At 38.4% G+C, this 20934-nt stretch overlaps 1 protein-coding gene across 1 annotated transcript; it reads left to right on the top strand.

Annotated features, from left to right (window-relative positions):
- Positions 1 to 612: 612 nt before the first annotated feature.
- LOC107816994 (uncharacterized) lies at positions 613 to 5374 on the top strand. Its single transcript, XM_016642758.2, has 2 exons — positions 613 to 3892; positions 4768 to 5374. Exons 1-2 carry the CDS (start codon positions 994 to 996, stop codon positions 5145 to 5147), a joined length of 3279 nt encoding a protein of 1092 aa, XP_016498244.2. The 5' UTR covers positions 613 to 993; the 3' UTR covers positions 5148 to 5374.
- Positions 5375 to 20934: the final 15560 nt, after the last annotated feature.

Genomic DNA, 20934 nt, shown 5'->3' with positions numbered 1-20934 from the left:
CCTATATCATAGCCAAAAAATGTATATGAAGTCGTCTTTGGTAGCTCTAGAGTAAAATAAGATATTTCAGCCTTACTATCCAACCAATGACATAAATGTTTTGACTTTGTGACAGAATACATTTCCAAGACTACTGTGATTTTAGGTTTAATTTAAGCAAACTGCGGATGTAGACGATGGGTTGCATCATGGACCCCTACAATCAAATCAAATTTCAACCCTTGTTACAAATTACAATTAGATATAGATTGGGATAATTATCTTGTTAGTCTTGAGTACCTTTTTTACTTTTCTGGACAGCAATATGATAATCGTCCGCCTATCTCTTTTTCAATGATACTGATATAGACAATGAATTTCTTAGTACCTCTTTGTGTGAGTGTGGCACAACTTTAGCACATATGCTGGCACAAAATAGCTTATTATATAGCCATTAATCTTGATCTTCCCTTTTCTTTAACCTTCGTTTCACTTTGATGTTATATAATATATTGATATGGCAATCCCACTAAAACATAATAGTGGATTGGGCATTATAAACACGATTACCACTAAGCATAAAGAAACAACTCTATTTTAAAGTTAACTAGAAGTTCTTATAGGGTGCAAGAATTAAGTAAAATCTGATTTCATGGTGCTTCGAAAAAACTTTCCCTATACTGTTAGAGTCACGAGCGTATGGATTGTAATCTCTTTATATAGTTTTAGACAATCCTTATCTCATGAGTTAGTCTTTATGATCCAGTTAGGTCCAACAGTCTACTTTTCTTAACATGGCGTTAAGTAACGCTCCAAATGTTGAGCGAGCGTGTAGGAAAGTTTTAGAATTCCATATTGCTTAGTGTCACCATATGCTTTTGAACAATTCTCACCTCATAGCTAGCTTTTGTGGTATTGAAATTAAATTCTTCCTTATAAGAAAAGTAAAAGGAGTTAGAATTCTTTCAACCACCAGTCCTTCTCTTAGTGAGTACGAATCCCAAATCACTAATCATGAACACTCTAGTTGAGTTTCTTGCACTTCTAGTCTTGTTTTCTCCAGCTTGTTTAGCTAAACAAGCCAACTTCACTGATTATGCTGCTTTACTAGCGTTCAAGTCTAGCCTTTTATTGGAACCTCACAACATTGTGTCCAAAAACTGGAGCTCAAAAACACACTTCTGCAGCTGGTACGGAGTTTCATGCTTGAACCAGAGAGTTGTAGCTTTGCAACTTCCTAATTTGGCCATTCAAGGCGAAATTGTTTCAGACATTGGCAACTTGACTCAACTTGCTGTTCTTGATCTGAGTAACAATGACTTGAACGGCAATTTTCCAAGTGAATTGGGCTTCTTGCAACAACTGAGACTTCTGAATCTGACCGGGAATTCTCTTCAAGGAACCATTCCTCCAAACATAAGCCGTTGTCACTTACTGCAAGAACTTCATTTATCAGATAATATGATCAAAGGAAGCATACCCCAGGAACTTGGCCTTTTAAACCAACTCAGGTTTTTGCGTCTCAACAACAATAACCTCACAGGCAAGATTCCATCTTTATTAGGAAACTTATCAAAGCTAGAATACTTTTATCTACATGAAAATGATGATTTAGAGGGTGAAATACCATCTGAACTAGGTGATCTTTCCAATTTGAAGCTCCTTTCCTTTCGTGGCAATAGATTCACTGGTTCAATACCTGCTTCAATTTTCAACATTTCAAGATTGCAAATTGTAGATTTGTCCATAAATGCCTTCTCAGGAGAACTTATAAGTGATTTGGGTAAATATCTTCCTATCCTTGAGCGTCTTTTTCTGGACAGCAATAGGATAACTGGGAAAATCCCTGCTTCTCTATCTAATGCATCAAAGCTTACTGATCTCTGGTTAACTGAAAATGATTTGGAAGGAAATATTCCAAGTGAGTTTGGTAAGTTGCATGAACTGGTCTGGTTTGAATTTGAATATAATCGAATTTCTGGTGCCATTCCGTCCAGCTTGTTCAATATTTCGTCGCTTGAAATCCTCAAAGCCAGGCATAACTACTTGAATGGACATGTTCCTCATGATCTTGGTACTTGGCTACCTAATTTGCAGGAGATTTTCCTTTCACACAACCAATTTAGTGGAGATTTACCATCTGCAATTTGCAATGCTTCAAAGCTTGTGTATCTTGAAGTTGCTAACAATAGTTTTAGTGGACAAATTCCCATGATGTTAGGTAACCTGGTGCACCTTAAGAATCTTAATCTGCAAAACAATTTATTGGTAAACAAGCCTGGAGCCACATATCTTGACTTCCTGAATTCAATGGTAACTTGCTGGAATCTCGAGTACCTAATTCTTGAATCTAATCCTTTGAATGGAATGTTTCCGGAATCAATAGGAAATTTATCAAGCAAAATGAAGGTCCTTCCTGCAGCGAATTGTGGGATTAGAGGCAGTATTCCAATAAGCCTTGGAAACTTAAGTAGCTTGATTTACCTGGGATTAGAAAATAATAACATTGTCGGTAATGTGGTTCCCTCCTTTATTGGCTTGCAAAATCTGGAAAGGTTGTATCTTACTGGAAATAAATTAGAAGGGCCTTTTCCATCTGAACTGTGCAGCATACAAAGATTAGGTGTTTTGCACTTGGGAGAAAACAGACTATCAGGATCAATACCTTCATGTATTGGTAATCTGACTGAATTAAGGGAAATGTCAATTGCTGCCAACAATTTCAACTCCAACTTACCTTCAAGTTTTTGGAGATTAATAAAACTTGACGGTCTGAACTTGTCCAAAAACCTGCTGCATGGTTTCTTACCTTCTGATGTGGGAAATCTGAAAGCAGTGAACATCATGGACCTCTCTTTTAATAAGTTTTTTGGTGAAATACCCAATTCCATAGGGTCACTTCAAAATCTAGTTTCACTAGATATGTCAAGAAATGCATTTCAAGGTCCCATGCCAAATACATTTAGCAATCTAATTGTTCTTGAGTATTTGGATTTGTCTAGTAATGCTCTATCTGGTATGATTCCCAAACCTCTCGAGCTATTGCGAGATCTCAAGTATCTCAATGTTTCTTTCAACAACTTGCAAGGAGAAGTTCCAAAGAAAGGGGTATTTGCAAATCTCAGTTACCAGTTTTTCATGGGAAATCCAAGACTTTGTGGAGCACCTGACTTACATATTCCTTTGTGTCCAGCTCGAAGCAGCACGACAACAAGGAAAAAGTCTCTTATCCTTGGAACAACAGTATCTGCTGCTGCAGTATTTCTGATATTGGTCGCTTTGTTTTTCACATGGATGATTTGGTCAAGGAAAAAGCATGTGAAGAGCAAAAATGGAACTAATTCCTCATTCAGAATGGATCATCAGAGGATCAGTTATTATGAGCTTCTCCAAGCTACTGAAAACTTCAGTCAGTCCAACCTAGTGGGAAGTGGAAGTTCTGGTACAGTATACAAGGGTAAGTTGTCTGGTGATAATGTCTTTGCAATCAAAGTTTTTGATATGCAATGGCAAGGGGCTTTAAAAAATTTTGATTCAGAATGTGAAATTTTGAGCAATGTAAGACACAGGAACTTGGTCAAGATTGTATCAACTTGCTCAAATATGGATTTCGTGGCGATGGTACTGGAGTATATGCCTAATGGAAGCTTAGATAAAATGTTATACTCCGATAGAAATTGTTTGAGCTTTGTTGAAAGACTCAATATAATGATCGACGTAGCACTGGCCGTAGAGTATCTTCATCATGATTATACAGTGTCGATTGTGCACTGCGATCTAAAGCCGGCTAACGTGCTTCTTGATCAGGATTTGACTGCCCATGTGGCAGATTTTGGGATTGCAAAAATGTTGGCACAAGAAGGAAACAATGCTCAAACGAAGACCCTGGGAACTATTGGTTATATTGCTCCAGGTATGATAATGTCTTGAACTGCAGGTGTCCTATGTTGGTTTCTTTGGATTTGTTTGGTAGGAACGAAAACATTTTCCTAATGAAATGAGGAAAATGACTTGCATTGAGGAAAAATATTTTTCAAAACTCTCTTTCAACCTTCTCCATCCTTACTGCCACCCCCAATACACACCATCGCCACCCCGGGTCCAAGACCCCAACCTACCACCTTGCACCCAACCTCAACCCACCCCCCTACCTTGACACCCCTATCCCACCCCCAACCCCATGCCTCGGCCCACCTCCCCCTCCCTAGCAAACCTCCCCACCCTCACCCCCCCTTCCCTCCGCCCCGGCCCACCAACTATCGCCACCCCTCTCCCGCTCAACTCGGACTTCGCAACTCGAAACAGGGAGGTCGAGGCCGAGGGTGGGGGTGTCGGGGCCAGGGGCCGCATGTCGGCCTGTAGGGGGCCGTGGGCGGGGACCATGGTGGGGGTTCGGGTCAGGTCCTGTGTCTGATTCGGGCCTGATATTATAGTATTTGCTTTAATTATTTTATTAAAATACTCTTGGGGCAATAATTTTTCCTTACTAACCAAAAAATAAGGAAGAAAACCACTTGTTTTTCCAGATAATATTTTCTAGGAAAATATTTTTCATCGTACCAAATACAACCTATAACTACCATAGCTTTGATTTTCATCCCCTGTCATAATTGATTTCACATTGGGAATTTCACATAGTCCAGAAACTTTTTCTTTTATGACAGTGGCAGTTTATAACATTTTGTACTATAACATGGGCAACTACACATTTCTAAGTTCCAAAAAATCTCAATTTAAGTCCATGGTTATCTATTTGGGCATAGTTTAACTGGGAATTTATTGCAACAGAATATGGTTTAGATGGGCAAATATCCACAAGCAGTGATGTTTATAGCTTTGGGATTTTGTTGCTTGAGACATTCACAAGAAAGAAGCCTACTGATGACATGTTTGGAGGAGACTTAAGCTTGCATAAATGGGTATCTCTCTCATTTCCTGATGCTGTTATTGACATTCTAGATGCAGACCTTGTTAGTGACATTGCCTTTACAAGTGATGAAAACCAAAGCCGAATCAAACAGTTGTTGGTTTCGATCATAAATGTTGCATTCCTATGTTTGAAAGAGTTACCAGAGGAAAGGATAAACATGAGAGAGGTTGTGGTGCAGCTGAAGAAAATAAGAGCTGAATTAACCAAGATTTTTAGCAATTCTCATACAAAACCTTAGAAAAGGGATTGATGCAGCAACAAGAAGAATCAGTTTCTCGATATCCTACATACTAATTATGTGGATATTCTCCGACGTTGTCTGTCTTTTTTAAGAGCTATTATGGACCTTCCACATTTGTAAACCTATCAGTTCTTAAGTGAATAGTCTTTGCAGTATTGGTCAATTTATATGTAATGTTGTATCTCCTAATCTTTTTCTATATGAAGCCATGTGTATAATCCACTCTCCTCATTTATCTGCCAAACTTTTCATCTACTCCATTTCATCTATTTTCTTTTCACACGAAGCTAAGTATTTTCTGTTTCTTCTTACGTTTATCAAAATTTCTTATTAATTTGGTTAATACCGCTACACTTTGTGTACAAAAAATATGCAAGGATGTGAAGCGGACAGCTAAGGTCCAAAGAGTTACTCATGTAAGAAACCTGTTTACTTGAAGAGAACCTGCAATCTGCATAGACTGCTAAGCTAATAGTTTCTTCAAATCCTGCTATGTTTAGGTATTTCAAACTCCTTTTTAGAGGATACACCAGTTTTTTTTAGGATACCTTAATTCTTATCATACTTTGACATCTCTAGTTTCCTCTCTAGAACGTATGTCAAGTACTGTGGCTGAAAATGATTACAGACTGGACTTAGAAATAGTTCAAAATGCAACTCAACAATTCATAAATTGTGATAAGACAGATTAGGCTTGCTTTAGGAATATAACAGAACAAGGCATGGGGAAATAGTTCATATGTTATTCCATGAAGCAATCTGTATATATACATGTACAGAGAATCCTGACTATGGAAAGAATAAAAAAATGGAAAATCCTATAGATCTGCTATCAAATCCCTACAATCATGTATGTTACAAGAAGTATGTCTACATTCATTCTATCATGAATGTCGAATCCCTAGAATCATGCTATCATGCATATTACAAAGAATATACTGCATTCATAACACTCCCCCTCAAACTGGAACATAGATATTGATCATGCCCAGCTTGTTTCAAAGGTAATCAACTCTAGTTCCATTCAATGCCTTGGTGAATAAATCAGCTAGTTGCTCTCATATTTTCGTGTAGCCAGTGGAAATCAAGTTTTCCTAAATCTTCTCACGAACAAAATTATAGTCGACCTCAATATGTTTAGTTCTTTCATGATACACCATGTTTGAGGCAATATGAAGGGCAACTTGATTATCACACCAGAGTTTTGCTGGTGTATGATGTTTCAACCCAGTTTTAGTTAAAAGATGATGTATCCACATATTCTCAAGCGTAGACTATGACATAGCTCTATACTCGGACTCTGCAGTGGTCGAGATATAATATTTTGCTTCTTACTCCTCCACGATACTAGGTTCCCTCTAACAAAGACACAATAACATGTAGTAGATCTTCTATGATCCCGCCCAATCAGCATCTGCGAAACACTCGACACGAGTATGGTCGTGACTGCTATACAATATTTCAGGTCCAGGAGCTCCTTTCAAGTAACATAGAATATGTTCCAAAGCTTCCCAATATTTGACTGTAGGTGCACACATGAATTGTCTAACAACACTCACAACAAAAGCAATATCTAGACGAGTCACAATGAGATAGCTCAACTTCCCAACTAATCTCCTATATCTCTCAAGATTATCAAAGAATCGCCATCATCTTTAATAAGATGTACATTAGAAACCATTGGAGTACTGCAGGGTTTGGCTGCCAACTTTTCGGTTTCTGCAAGTAGATCAACAATATACTTTCTCTGAGATAGAAGAATTTCCTTTTTGCTTATATTCAATTCTGCTCCCAAAAAGTATTGCAACTGGCCCAAATCCTTAGTATGCAAGAAAGACTTGAAGAAAGAGATCTGCGCATAGTCACTTCCTGTGATAATAATGTCATCAATATATACAACAAAGAGAATAGTGCCAGTTGCTGATTGCGGATAAAAGAATGAGTGATCACACTTACTCATTTTCAGCCCAAACTCCTGAAGTACCTCACTGAACTTGCCAAACCAAGCTCAAGGACTCTGCTTCAAGCCATACAAGGACTTCTTCAAATGATAGACTTTCCCATACTCCCCCTGAAGATCACCATGAAGGAATGCATTCTTGATATCCAACTGATGTAAAGGCCAATTCTCGAAAATAGCTAGAGAAATAAATAAACGGACATAAGTGAGTTTGGAAACTAGGGAGAAGGTATCAGAATAATCTATCCCATAAGTTTGAGCATACCCTTTAGCCACAAGTCTAGCCTTAAGTCTTGCCATAGAACCATCAAGATTAACTTTAACTGTGAATACCCGTAAGTCTACCAAATCCGACGTGTGGTTACCCGGCATGTATTTTCTCAAGCATTGCATCAAACCATCCGGGATGATTCAAAGCCTCCTTCACTATAGTGGGTACCGAGTTGGATTCCAGAAAGGCAATCATAGATCTAGACATAGAGGATATGCGGTCATAGGAAACAAAATTAGCAATGAAATATGTGGATTTGCAAGTACGTATACCTTTGCGAAGAGAAATAGGAAGGTCAAGGTTTTCTGAAGGATCGGGTGGAGGAGGATCTGATAACGAAGGAATTGTTGCAGGACATGTCTCATTTGTCTCTCACCTTCGCGAGTAGGCTTGAACAATTGGCGGTCTTGCTAACACAGTTACAGGACATGTCTCATTTGTCTCTCGCCTCCGTGAGTAGGCTTGAACAATTGGCGGTCTTGCTAACACAGTTGGAGCATGTGCTGAAGGCATAATAGCAGATTAGTTCTCAATAGAAGAACTAGGAGATTGCGGAACATCATCTGATTGTTCTATCAAAGAACGAGTAACCTGATATACTAGCCACTCATTTTTCTCCCCTTGACTTGTAAAAATCGGAGGTTCATAGAAGAATGTTGTAGTCTCTGAAAATACCACATCACTTGACACTAGATATTTATCAAGTTAAGTAGAATAACACTGAAACCCCTTCTGAAGGTGAGAATAGCCTAGGAAAACTGTAATGACCCGACTTGTCATTTTGTGAATTAGCATTTCGCTTAGTGACTTAAGGTCCCGAGCAGCTTTGTGATGTGTATTATGACTTGCGCGTGTGGTCGAGTTTGGTTTTCGGACGATTCGGGATCAAATTGGAAGAACAATTCTTATTTAAGAAGCTTAAAAGAAAAGAGTTGACCAGAGAGTTGACTTTTGAGCAAACAGCTCCGAAATAGAATTTTGATGGTTCCAATAGCTCCGTATGATAATTTTAGACTTAGGAGTGTGTTCGGATATCTTTTTGGAAGTCCGTAGTTGATTTTGGCTTCAAATGGGAAAGTTGGAAATGGAAGGTTTGGAAGTTTGACCGAGTTGACTTTGGTGATATCGGGGTCGGAATGTGATTCTGAGAGTTGGATTAGCTCTGTTATGTCATTTGGAACTTTCATGCAAAATTTGACGTCATTCCGGGTTAATTTGATATGTTTCAGCACGAGTTTTGGAAGTTGGAAGATTTGGAAATTCATGAGTTCGATTTGTGGTGCGATTCATAGTTTCGACATTATTTGATGTGGTTTGAGGCCTTGATCAGGTCCGCATTATGTTTTAGGACTTGTTGGTATGTTTGATTGAGGTCCCAGGGGCCTCGGTTATGTTTCGGGGTGAGTTTTGAAAGAGTTTGGGCATTTCGGCACTTTGATGATGTCCTGGAACAATTGAAGTGCGGTGGGCACATTTTGGAGTGCTGAGGAAAAGCCTCGTGTGCGGACCTTAGAGGAAAATTGCGGACCGCAGAAATCCTCTTGCGGCCGCAGAAAGGAGAATCTGCAGGTTCGATGGTCTGACTTCGGAAGCTTATATCTTTTGATCTATAAGGAATTTGGAGATGATCCAAAAAGGAAAGTTGTATTCCTTTGAGTCTAGTTTTTATAAAGTTAAATCATTTATTATTTAGACATTTGTATGAAAAGTTATGGTCAATTTACTGAAGTCTGGTAGTGCAGTCACTACTAGACTGCGACCGCATAATTTATGTTGCGGCCGCAGAACCTGGAATGTGCGCACCGCACAAAAAATGTGCGGTCAACACTTTGGAGGTCAGATGTGGTACCATATAAATGAGGTTTTCATCTTATTTTTTTATTTTTGGACTTAGAAAGCTCGGTTTGTGGCGATCATTTGTGGATTTTTCAAAAAACATCATCGGGCTAAGTGATTCTAACTCGGTTTTGGCCATATTACACGAATTCATTATTATTTTCATCATGTAATTAGTGATTTTAGTTGAAACTTTGGAGAACAATTGTAAAAACTTCCTAGACTAAATTTTGGGATTTGAATGTCGATTCGTTATCGGAATTTAATAAAATTGATATGGTTGAACTCGTATCGGAATGGGTGTTCGAATTTCGTAAAAATTCTATCAGGTTACTAGAGGCGAGCCCTGCGTTGACTTTCGGGTTGACTTTTTAATGTGAAATTTTAAGTCGACGTTTTATTATCCAAAATTATTTTCGATGAATTTTAGTGAAGTAATATAATTTATTTGGCTAGATTTGAGCCGTCCGGAGGTCATTTCACGCAACAAGACTATTTTGGAATATCAACCTAAATTAAAAAAGGTAAGTATCTTACCTAACCTTGAGTGGGGGAATTACCCCTTAGGCATTGAGTCGTATGTGCCATTTGTATAATGTGAAAGCCGTGTACGCAAGGTGACGAGTATGTACTCGGGCTTATATGTAAAAATTTTATTAGTTTAAAGTCGTGGGCATTTTTAAGTATTAAATTGGAAATTGCTGGCACTTATTAAATTCTTATTTGTCATGCCTCGTTCTTTGTTTGTAGAATTTGTTTTATATGATAATTTGATGTGATTGCTACTTTGATTTTTATGTGAATTTCGTTTGCTTGTTAAGTTGACATTTTCTAGAAATAATTACATTATGAATTTTTCATCTGCAAATAATTAATTAAATAAGTTTAAATTGAGACGTTAATATTTATCATAAATTTGGATTAAAGAAGAGGTTGTTCTTGCTGAGTTATATTTCCATCTTTGCTGTTGCATATTTACCCTCGGGAGCGCCCCTGTTGTTTACCTCTATTTGCTGTGTTGTTATCTTTCTGAAATTTTTCATTGTTCACTTCTCAGTCATTTCATTATATTATTATGTATTATGCCTTGTGAATTGTCCTAGAAGTTGTGATATGAAATATGGGAACGAGGTGCGGTGAGTAAATGATGATAATATTGGCACATGAGTTGTCCATGCGGTTGCGATAGAGATATGGACATGAGGTGCCGTGAAAATATGAAAGTGGGCTGAGACCCGAAATTTCTTTTATGATTATGAAATGACGTGTCACAAGGTGATTTTTATTTGAAAGAATTATATTCAAAAATATATTATTTGAAATAATTATACATGAAAAGTATTTATTTGGAAGAACTATATTTAAAATATATTTATTTGAAGGGAGTATATCTAAAATATATATTTATTTTGAAAGGATTACATTCTAAAGATTGTTGTTTGAAAAACTTATATTTGAAAGATTTATACTTGAAGTACTTACATTTGAAAGACGTATATTTGAGGGACTTGATTAACTGGTTGTATTTGTGTTCCTTATTCGTTTGAGCAATATTTATGTTCTTGTTTCCTTGTTGTTTATATCATTGGTTGATTCTTGTTGCCATCACTGCCATTTGTCTTTCATTATTATCATATACTGCTATATTGCACAGGTTATTTGACTAGTGAGTGTCTTGACTGTACCTCGTCACTACTCTACCGAGGTTAGTCTTGATACTTATTGGGTACCGACTGTGGTGTACTCATATTATACTTCTGTATATTTTTGTGCAGAGCCAGGTATTTGATTTCATTGATAACCAAGGGGTTAAGGCACTGCACAAACCGGCGCACTCTAGCCTCCATAGTAGGCAACATGATAATGGCATATTTAAACATACGCGTGAACTCCATGTGATACTCCCACACACTCTTACTTCCTTGCTTAAGGTTCTCAAACTCTGCGGCACGGCTGCTCTAGTCTCGACCGGTAAGAAATGGTCCATGAAAGCGTAAACAAACTCACTCCACCTCGTTGGAGGGCTCCCCTCCTCCCGAGAGTCCTCCCACAACTCAATCCAAGAATAGGCCACCCCTTTCAGGCGGTAGGCGGCCAACTCCACTCCCTTCATCTCAGTAGCGCGCATAACCCATAGAGTCTTATGCATCTCATCAATGAAGTCCTGTAGGTCCTCCTCGGGATTAGCACCTGTGAACACCGGAGGATCCAACTGAAGAAACCTGCTCACCCTGGAACCACTAGAATCCCCTTGTTGGCTAGAAAAAGTGGGTGCAACATTTGATCTCTGGGCTTGAGAATCCACTATCTGTGTTAGCATCTGGATAGCTCCCCGAAGATCCCCATCCGAAATACCAGAATCGGAAGCCAGGGCTGGAGGTGGAACAGGAATATCAGTTGGAGGAACCGTTGCACCCTCAGTAGGTGCAGGAACTGGTGTGGCCTAGTCAGGTGTAGTGGAATCAGGCAGTGCAGCAGTCGGGGGATTATCCCCACCCCTCGGTATTCACCCGCATCATCAAATAAAGGGTCAACTGCCACTCCTGAGGTGGCATTGGCTCCTTGGCCATTTCTTGCTCTCTTCTTAGGTGCCATGTACTGAAAGTTAAAGGAATGCACGAATTAGAGGAGGAACAATTTCACAATCAGTTTCATCGCACGATCCAGAATATCAAAGAAGGGTATTATTCCTAAATGTCCAAATATCCTCCAACTTATAGATGTGGTCGACAACACACCGATAAGGAGGACTCTACTAGATACGGCCCCGAGACATCCTATAACACTTTAAAACCTTAGGCTCTGATACCAAGTTTGTCATGCCCCAAACTCGGGGAGCGCGACCGACGCTCAACATAGTGAACCCGGTCGAGCAATCATGTTAGATGCTTTCTACAACTCACCCATGATCAAGAGAAGACATGATTTAATTAATTAGACAGTAGGAAGATCATATATACAATACTAAATCGTCTCAGTGGTTACATCATTTTTAAGTTTCAAGATACACACATTCTTATGATTCTAGTGGAACAAGAGATCAAAACACAACATAATCTATTTGACTTTTCTAGCACCCATGTACAACCCACATAGTGTCTACGGAGCCTCTAAAAGATACAAAAGAGTGTTATGATAGTGCCGACAACAAGGCCCTGGCTATACCTCAAAACGAGATAATAATATGAACAAAAGATACAATACATGACCCTGGGATAAAGTGGGGCTCACCAAGTCTGTTGGAAAGAGGATGTACCACTATCGCTGATCAACACTGCCTGCTATGGAACCACCTGCATCCATTTAAAGATGCAGCGCCCCCGGCAAAAGGGACGTTAGTACTGTCGAATAGTACTAGTATGTAAAACTAAACACCATCTCAATAGAATGAATAATAATACAAGGGGGAAACAGTCATGAGTTCAATAAGAGCTTCAAACAATACTAAAACATCAAGTAAGGATAACATAAATTCTTAAGTGAATTTTCATGTTATTAGGTTGGGTGATCTTTAGAGCCGATATACCATAATTCACAATACCACTGTATTCCTACACAGAGTTTGATCACGACCCGATCGGCTAGGTCGTCTCATTTGAGACATCAACCATAACCACACTTTCAATTAGCATTTCCAGCATAGTCACCACCATGTGTGCGGCATGGCGTTCGATCATGGCCCGATCGCCTAGGCCGTCTCACCTGAGACATTACCTTTTTCAGTCAATAATGTCACATCATAACTCTTTCACATCTTTTCAATTCATTGGCACAAGTGGCCACAATTATAAAGTCATTCTTGACACTTGGCCGTATTTCATAATTCCAGTTCCCCTTTCCACATTCAAACATCATTATCATCAACAACAACAATAAGGCTTTCCATTTAAGACATTAAATACATATATGAACAATTAGGTAATCTTAGGCACATAGAGGCTTTTCATACAATTTGACATAACATCCTGTATTCGATCTTGACTTGAAGTCTTAACATTGTTAACATATATTCCATATTTTGAACACATCCTCAAATGATAAGATGACATGATGGAGCATTTACAATACATATTGAGTATATATCCTTCAACACAAGCACATTCAGAATAGCCAATTCTATTATGAATAATTTGGGACTTACACCAATTACATGAACACTGTGGGATTCGATTCTAAGAAGAAGCGAATTTAGCCAACATACCTCAATTGAGCTTCCTTAAACTTTTAAAACATTCCGGAATTCTTAGCAACTTCAATCTATTTTAGAAATATAACAAGTTGAACCAAAATTAGGAAGATGATCACGGTTGTGCCGCATAACTGGCCGCGAAATTGACATAAAAAATGGCCCAAATAGCTACTTCACTCTGTGGCCATCGCAGAGTGATTATACGGCCGCATAATGGGCCGCAAAAATGTCTATTTCTGCCAAATATTTTCCTTCAACTTCTCAGCGCACTGTTCAATCTAAAAAATCCGAACATTATTAAACTCTACGCCTACCACGGCATCACGGAACACCGATTTTTAGAAAAAGTTTCACGGGGCCTTACAATAAGGCACATTACAACCAAGCATTGTAGATGGGATGCGATTAATCAGAAAATGATATGTAGATATCGCAACAACCCAGAAATGTTTAGGAACCTTTATTTGGAACAAAAGTGCCTGAGCTGTCTTAAGTAGATGCCTATTCTTCCTCTCATCAACTCCAATTTGAGACGGTGTATTAACATATGAAGATTGATGTAGAATACCATGTTGTCTCATGTACCATGGAGATAACTCTGACATGTATTTTTTAGCGTTATCACTCCTTAGAATATGTACTGAAGCATTAAATTGAGCTTTGATTTCAGCACAGAAGGGAGAAAAGTGAGTAAATACTTCAGAGCGGATCTTCTTAAAGTAAATCTAAGTCATGCGAGAAAAATCATCTACAAAAGTGACAAAATACTTATGCCCGGTTTTGGAAACAACTGAACATGGTCCCCAAATATCAAAATGAACTAACTCAAAATCTGACTCAATCCGTTGTTAATCATTGGACCTAACGAGATACGATAGTGTTTTGCAAATCGTCATGACTTACAATCCAAATGAAGAAATATTTTGAATCGAAGGACAAAGATTCTTCAACAAAGGTAGAGATGGATGTTCTAATCGATATTGTGCTTCAAAAGGAGACACATCATTGGAGCATGCAGTAGACCATGGCTTCCATTCATCAAGAACGTAGAGATCATCAGATAAATATCCTTTACCAATAACGTATTTTATTGTAATATCTAGAAACAAACAATGATCGGGAAAGAATGCAATACAACAATTAAGGTCTTTAGTAATTTTACTAACATAAATTAAATCAAGTTAAAGACCAAGTTTGGTAGACTTAATACAAATGACAGGGTAATAGAGAAAGTTGGTTTAACAATCCCAGATCCAACACTGCTACATGTCGATCCATCAGCTACAGTCATTGGAGAGGGTGCTTTATATGAGCGAAAGCTAGAAAAAAATATTTGGATTACCTGTCATGTGATTTGTGGCACCTGAATCGATCACCCATTTATTGGAAGAGGTGATAAGACATGTTTTATCTGACCTAGCAAAGGCAGTAGCTAAAGAAGATTCCTTAACTGATTTATGATTTTGAAGGAACTTAAGAAACTCATCCGAAACCAAGATTGCTGGACTAGGAGTTATTGCAACATTAGCCTTCATTTTTTTCTTTGGTTTCTTAAAGCAAAATTCCAACAGGACACCAATAAAGAAAGCCCAAGAAATCAGCAAACAAAAGGGTCGCAAGTAGAACTTTATGATAAAGTCACACACAAATCAGAGAATCGATTTGAATCAAAGATGAGAGTATAAACAACAACAAATTACCAACACATGGTCACGATTCCATGAAGCAGAGAACCAAATATATCAAAAAAATCAGAGAACTATCAAATCAAGGTGCCGAACAAGAGAATAAAAAATACTAACCAAATCATAGAATACAAATCGATCAGCAAAGGAACAATTTAGTTTTGCCAGAAATGTCGTCGGCCAATCACTTTAACTACAATGGCAGCCTGCAGGTAGCCAAAGAATCGCTGGAAAATTCTCCACTAACTTCAGTCGACACCAGGAAGAAAGATTTTTCTGAAAACTAGAAGATCTCGCCATAAACTGAGAATTACGTCGGAAAACTGGCTGAAAATCGCTTGTACAGTAAAAAAGAGATCGAAAAATCATAAAATATAATAGGCTCGGGTCATAATAGCTAAACAAAATGATCACCGGAAAAAGAACAGAAGTGATTGTCGGAGTCACCGACCAGAGTTTCTCACCATACCTCTGATACCATGTAATAGAACAAAGTATGGGAAAATAGTTCATATGTTATTCCATGAAGCAAATTGTATGTGTGTGTGTGTATATATATATATATATATATATATATATATATATATATATATATATATATTTGATATGGTATTTTGAGTGGAACTTATGGTAGATCTATAAGATTTTTTTTTATTCTTTCCATAGTTAGGATTCTCTGTATATATGTATGTGTCTACATTCATTCTATCATTAATGTAGAATCCCTAGAATTATACTATCATGCATATTACAAGGGATATGACTACATTCATTCTTTAAAAAGGAAGCAATCCTAGATTTGGTAGTGATACGATCCGAGATACACAAAGCAGCAGAATATTAGAGAACGATAACTGAAGGCGAAGTCAAGATAGAATTTGTTTAAAAGTAATCAAGAATAGCCTGAATAATCAAACAGAGAAGAAAATCTAGAATCCTAAGTGAATGTCTCAAGCAACAACTAAGACAATTTGTGATTTTGAATGTCTCAAACCTTAGATATGAATAATAAAGTAGAAGATTACCTTATAGAATCCCAATTCTTGGAAACAAGTAATTCAAAGTTCAATCCGAACAAAGAGGAGGTTCTAAGCCTCACAATGATGTTTATTGATCTCGCCCAAGTCACACCTCAAATTGGGGTTGTGAAGCGATCGATTGCAATAATAACACCCAACTAGGATTCGGGATCGAATCCACAGGGAGCGTAGATAGGATTAGTGGTATGTATTTGGTCTAAGCATATGAATTGTCTAAGTTGCACTTCCACAAACTTTGTTTTGATTTTACTTCTAAAATTATACTAAGGATTGCAACTGAAAAATATGAAACTAAAGAAGAATATTTTTGTTGTTGTTTTTCAAATATGTAAAAGGTCTAGGGCTGTGACTTCCACCTAGGTATTTGCCTCACGAGTTGTAGGCTTTAGAGCGAGTTTCGATGGTCGGGGTGTATTATAGCAATCAACACTCAAATGCCCACTCAATACCTCTTGGTAAGAGAGTGGTTTTGTCCAATTTGACTTTCTCGGGTCTAAATGGGTATTGAACTAAACAGTTGACAAATTGCTCAAGTCGGGTTTTACTATCTATAGGTTCAACCCTTTAATTGAGACTATAAATCTCTTGTTTTCATCCCAAACTCTTGTTACCCAAGTTTTTCTAGACCAAGTCTCTCTTTCTCAAGTAGAGACCAAGTCAAATAGACTTGAACCAATATTTGCATCCATTAATTTTACAGTTATAGTAAGAACTAGGCTAAATAATACACACCCAACCATAAACAAACCCTAAATCAAACACCCATTAGGTTCATACACTAGGGTTGGGTCACAACCCTAGCTAAATATTTAGCTACTCATAGAGGGTAATGAAGAAAATAAAAACGAAAAGATGATAAAACTCATATTAAAAGATAAATAGATGAAAATCCAATGTAAAATCAACAAGATAAGCTAAAGTTGCCTAAAAGAGTAAAGAAAAACGGCTACAGAATTTTTGGTTTTCAAAACTTAACCTAATTTCGTGAAAGTAGTCTATTTATACAAAGCTAAAATTTTCGGACAAAATTGCCCTTTCAAAGGTTCTGCGGCCGCAAAATTCTGTGTGCGGTCCGCACTTTGCTTCTGCTCTTAACAGGAGTTGGCTCTGCGGCTGCACAATTCTGCACTGCGGCCGCGTCTCTTATGTTCTGCAGACAACACAATTCTGGGTGCGGCAACACATTTAATCTCTGCGGCCACACAATTATAGTGTGGTCCGCAGTTCTTGCTGGGCTTGGAGTTGGAACTCTCTAAACCTTGACTTTTGTGGACGTACAATTACAGTGTGGTCAGCACCTTACATTGCAGCTTTGTTAATTCTTCTTCATGTTCTGCGGCCACACACAGAATTCTGCGGACCGCATTTTATCTTTTTGCGCTTGATTTTTGTCCTTGTTCAAAATCACTCCTTTTGAGTTTGATTTTATCGTAATGGCTCATTTTTCAATACTCCTTCAAGTAAGCATATTTCATCAGTTTTCGAAAATACCTTTAAACATTTTTGAACTAAAACAAAAGTCAAAAGGCGCAAATAAGTAGTCAAAATCCCCACTTATCAACTCCCCCAAACTTAAGCTTTTGCTTGTTCTCAAGCAAATAAGGTAATTCACATCCCCACAAGAAAAGAGTTATTCCATCTATTCTAAGATGAATCAAACACACATCAATTGGGACCAATAATTACCCACAACAGTTATATCAACAAGGCAATGATTTGAAGTTTTAAGCACAAATAGTTCTAATGTTACACTTGAGCATCAAGAGTTGACTTACTCATCAAGGAAGTTTGCTTTTTCATGTAGGTCACTGTGGATCCCAAACTCCTCCTACTCTACTCTCCGTTAACTTATCTCGCTTAAGAATGTAGCACTCACTTCAAGGATTTGTAAAAAGTTCGCTCAACTCTCTCAAAAGAATGTCACAAGTACGACTCTAAGTACCATATGCTTGCCCCTCATGTAAATCACCACTAATGTAAGTTCACTCGGCTTGAAATTACATAGGCCTTTTTCAAAATGTAATGAAGGCTTTTGGACTAAGGTAGAAAATGTTAGAGTAGAACGAGTTTATCTTTTCTTAAGCACTCCATTTTCTCTTTTTGGCTCATGCTTTTCCGACTCTTTGAGTCATTTTCTTTTTCCATAGGGGAACTAGAGAGACTTGACATCACTCTTTCTTGGTCATGATATTCATTTTTTTTTCTTATTTGTTTCCTCTATGCTTTGCACTTTTACTTTTCTTTGAATCCCTTCAACTTTTCAATTTATTCACTTTCATTTTGTATTTTTCTTTTGTTCTTTCTTTCTTTTTCCTTGCCTTGCCTTTTCTTCATTTCTTTTCTCTTTTTGTACCTTGATACCACTTTCAAACTCCTCATCTCTCCCCCAAACTTATGTTTTCTCCAATTGCTTCTCATGAGTGTTAAGGAAAGCTCGGGTGCCAAGAGAGGGTGAATACAAACATGTAAAGGCTTGTAATATGGTCATCAAATGAGAAAGGCTTTAGGCTCAAAAGGGTTGACTAGGGATAACATCATTGGTGGGCCATGAAAAATTTTAAAATGGGTCAAGGAGAGCCTACAATCACTTCTCAAGCCAAGCAAAACTTATAATTTCGCCTAGAAACACATTCGGGGCAAGTTCTACACCATTCGCCTGGGTACTTGGACTTGCAACAAAACATCTCACCTCTCACACAGTTGGATTGTTAAAGAGGATAGAGTCAAGGGCCAACAACAACCGTATTCAAGATTGAAAATCACTAATGGTTCAACTAAACCGCTCGATGATTGCCTAAGTCAACGCAAGACTCACAAGGTCACTAACTAGAGCTATTTCTTTCCAAGAACTTGTTTTTAATCATAAGCATGTAGTTAAGTGTGTTGGTTCCAAGTGAAGCATGCTTGACTCTTCTAGTTCGACTCAATTAGGTCCTCTTATTCATTATTACTATTGTTCTTACCTAAACATCAAAAATAGACTAATCCTTTAAGAAAGTTTTCACGCCATCCATCGTTGGGAAGAGTCACCCGGTTCACACAAAAACCACCTTTGGAAAGAACTGTGGCATTAAGAAAACCAAAGGCTTATTGATTACTTAAACATGAAAAGAAATTATTAAATTAAAAAAAAGTTATTAAAGTAAATAAGAAGCTATTAGACTAAACATTGACTATTGAGAAAACAAAATAAAGAAGCTATGAAGTAAACTGCTGAAAGCATAAATGAATATACAAACTGAGAAAGGGAAGAAAATATATACATCAATTGAGAGAATAATATGTACATAATGAAAGTAAAAATAAAAAGAGAATATTATCAGTTATTACAGGCCAATGTCAAATGTCATATCAAATCAAAATAGGCCACCCCCCTGAATAAGAATAAGCATTGTCCTCAATGCTTAACAAAAATAAAAATAAGGGAAAGAGTAGAGAGGACTCCCTATGTGGTCTCAGTGTCCATAGCAGCATCACCTCCCTCAGGCTCCTCCAACTGGATCTCATCATCCTCTGCTCGGGGAGTAGCTGGGTTGGTGAACATCTGTAGCACCGCCTTAGCCATGTGGACAGTGAGGTCTGGCTCCTCAGACTGGCCAGTTGGTGCCACTGGGACTGATGGTGCTACTGGGTCTGCTGGTACTGATGGATTTGTCTCTATCAATAAGTCAAATGGAATATTACCAGTTGCTGCTATCTTGGTCACTTCACGTCTCAACTTGTCCACTGATTTTCTCGAGGACTGGGATTTTCTCATCTTCTTCACCTGTTTACCTAGCTCCTCAATTGCTCCCTCATGTGCCACCAAGGTGTGCGTGATGGTCTTATGATTATCCAATATATTCTTCAATATTTCCTCCACTGACGGAGGAACCTGGGGTGCTGGGTAGAAGACTGTGCCGCAACAGCACTGGATAGGTCGGATAGCTTTGCAGTAGCTATCTGTATCCAGTTGTTGAGACTCGCCAGTGTCTGGGAGACTCACAGCGCAGTGAGTGGATAAGTGGAGGAGGAAGGCACTGATACTGATGTTGATGGCCCTGAAGATGGAGGTGGTGGCATGGAATTTGTCTCGGTGGAAGTACCGGCTACTGTGTAGGGCATGAAAGTTGTAGAAGGCATAGCAGCAGAATGTGCAACTACCACTGACGGCTCATCAAATTGGCCTACGGTAGTAGTCGACTTACCCTTGTTCTTCGGGTTCCTTGGGTCCTTCAGAGAGTACCAGGAGAAGGGCAGCTTAGCCCTAACCTTCGTGCTCTTGGGCTCCACCCCCGCATCCGTGAGATACTATGTGATAGTGTTGGGATACGAATATGAGCTTTCACCCTGCCTGACAACCAAATACATGTTGGCCGACATGATGGCACCCACATTAATTGGGTACCCGACCATGATAGATGCAACTAAGACTGCCTAGGGGATTTGAATATTGTTTTCATTCCGGCTTGGGTCTATGCGACTGCATACAAATGTTGCCACCATTTTGCTTCAAAGTTGAGGGTGTTCCGCAGAATAGGAATCCCTGTTGTGATCCATGGTGGTGGTAGTCCTGGAGCTGCTAGTATCTCAGCTAGCCAAGTTGATATGTATCACCCAGTGCGACCTTATCTAAATACTGCACCGGCTCCATATCCTCAAACCCCAAATAAGTGTTCAGGGTGCTCTGATCAAATCGTACTTTCAAGTTCTGCACCTTAGTCACCTTAATCCCCTTCTTGATCTGCGCCACATTGGCGTAGAACTCCCGGACTAAGTGCTCCTTGGAATCCAATATGCTTTTCGTGAACCACTTCCACCTTT

The sequence above is a fragment of the Nicotiana tabacum genome, chromosome 17 (assembly GCF_000715075.1).
Source record: "Nicotiana tabacum cultivar K326 chromosome 17, ASM71507v2, whole genome shotgun sequence".
In the NCBI taxonomy this organism is placed as follows: domain Eukaryota; kingdom Viridiplantae; phylum Streptophyta; class Magnoliopsida; order Solanales; family Solanaceae; genus Nicotiana; species Nicotiana tabacum.
The sequence above is the reverse complement of the archived record's forward strand: the minus strand, read 5'-3'. Positions and strand labels throughout refer to the sequence as shown.

What these genes read in the sequence shown, in the direction of transcription:
- LOC107816994 (XM_016642758.2), top strand. Translation starts at nt 994, where the DNA reads ATGAACACTCTAGTTGAGTTTCTTGCACTTCTAGTCTTGTTTTCTCCA. An exon ending in TATTGGTTATATTGCTCCAG is followed by an intron (nt 3,893 to 4,767) that starts GTATGATAATGT and finishes TTATTGCAACAG; the next exon opens with AATATGGTTTAGATGGGCAA.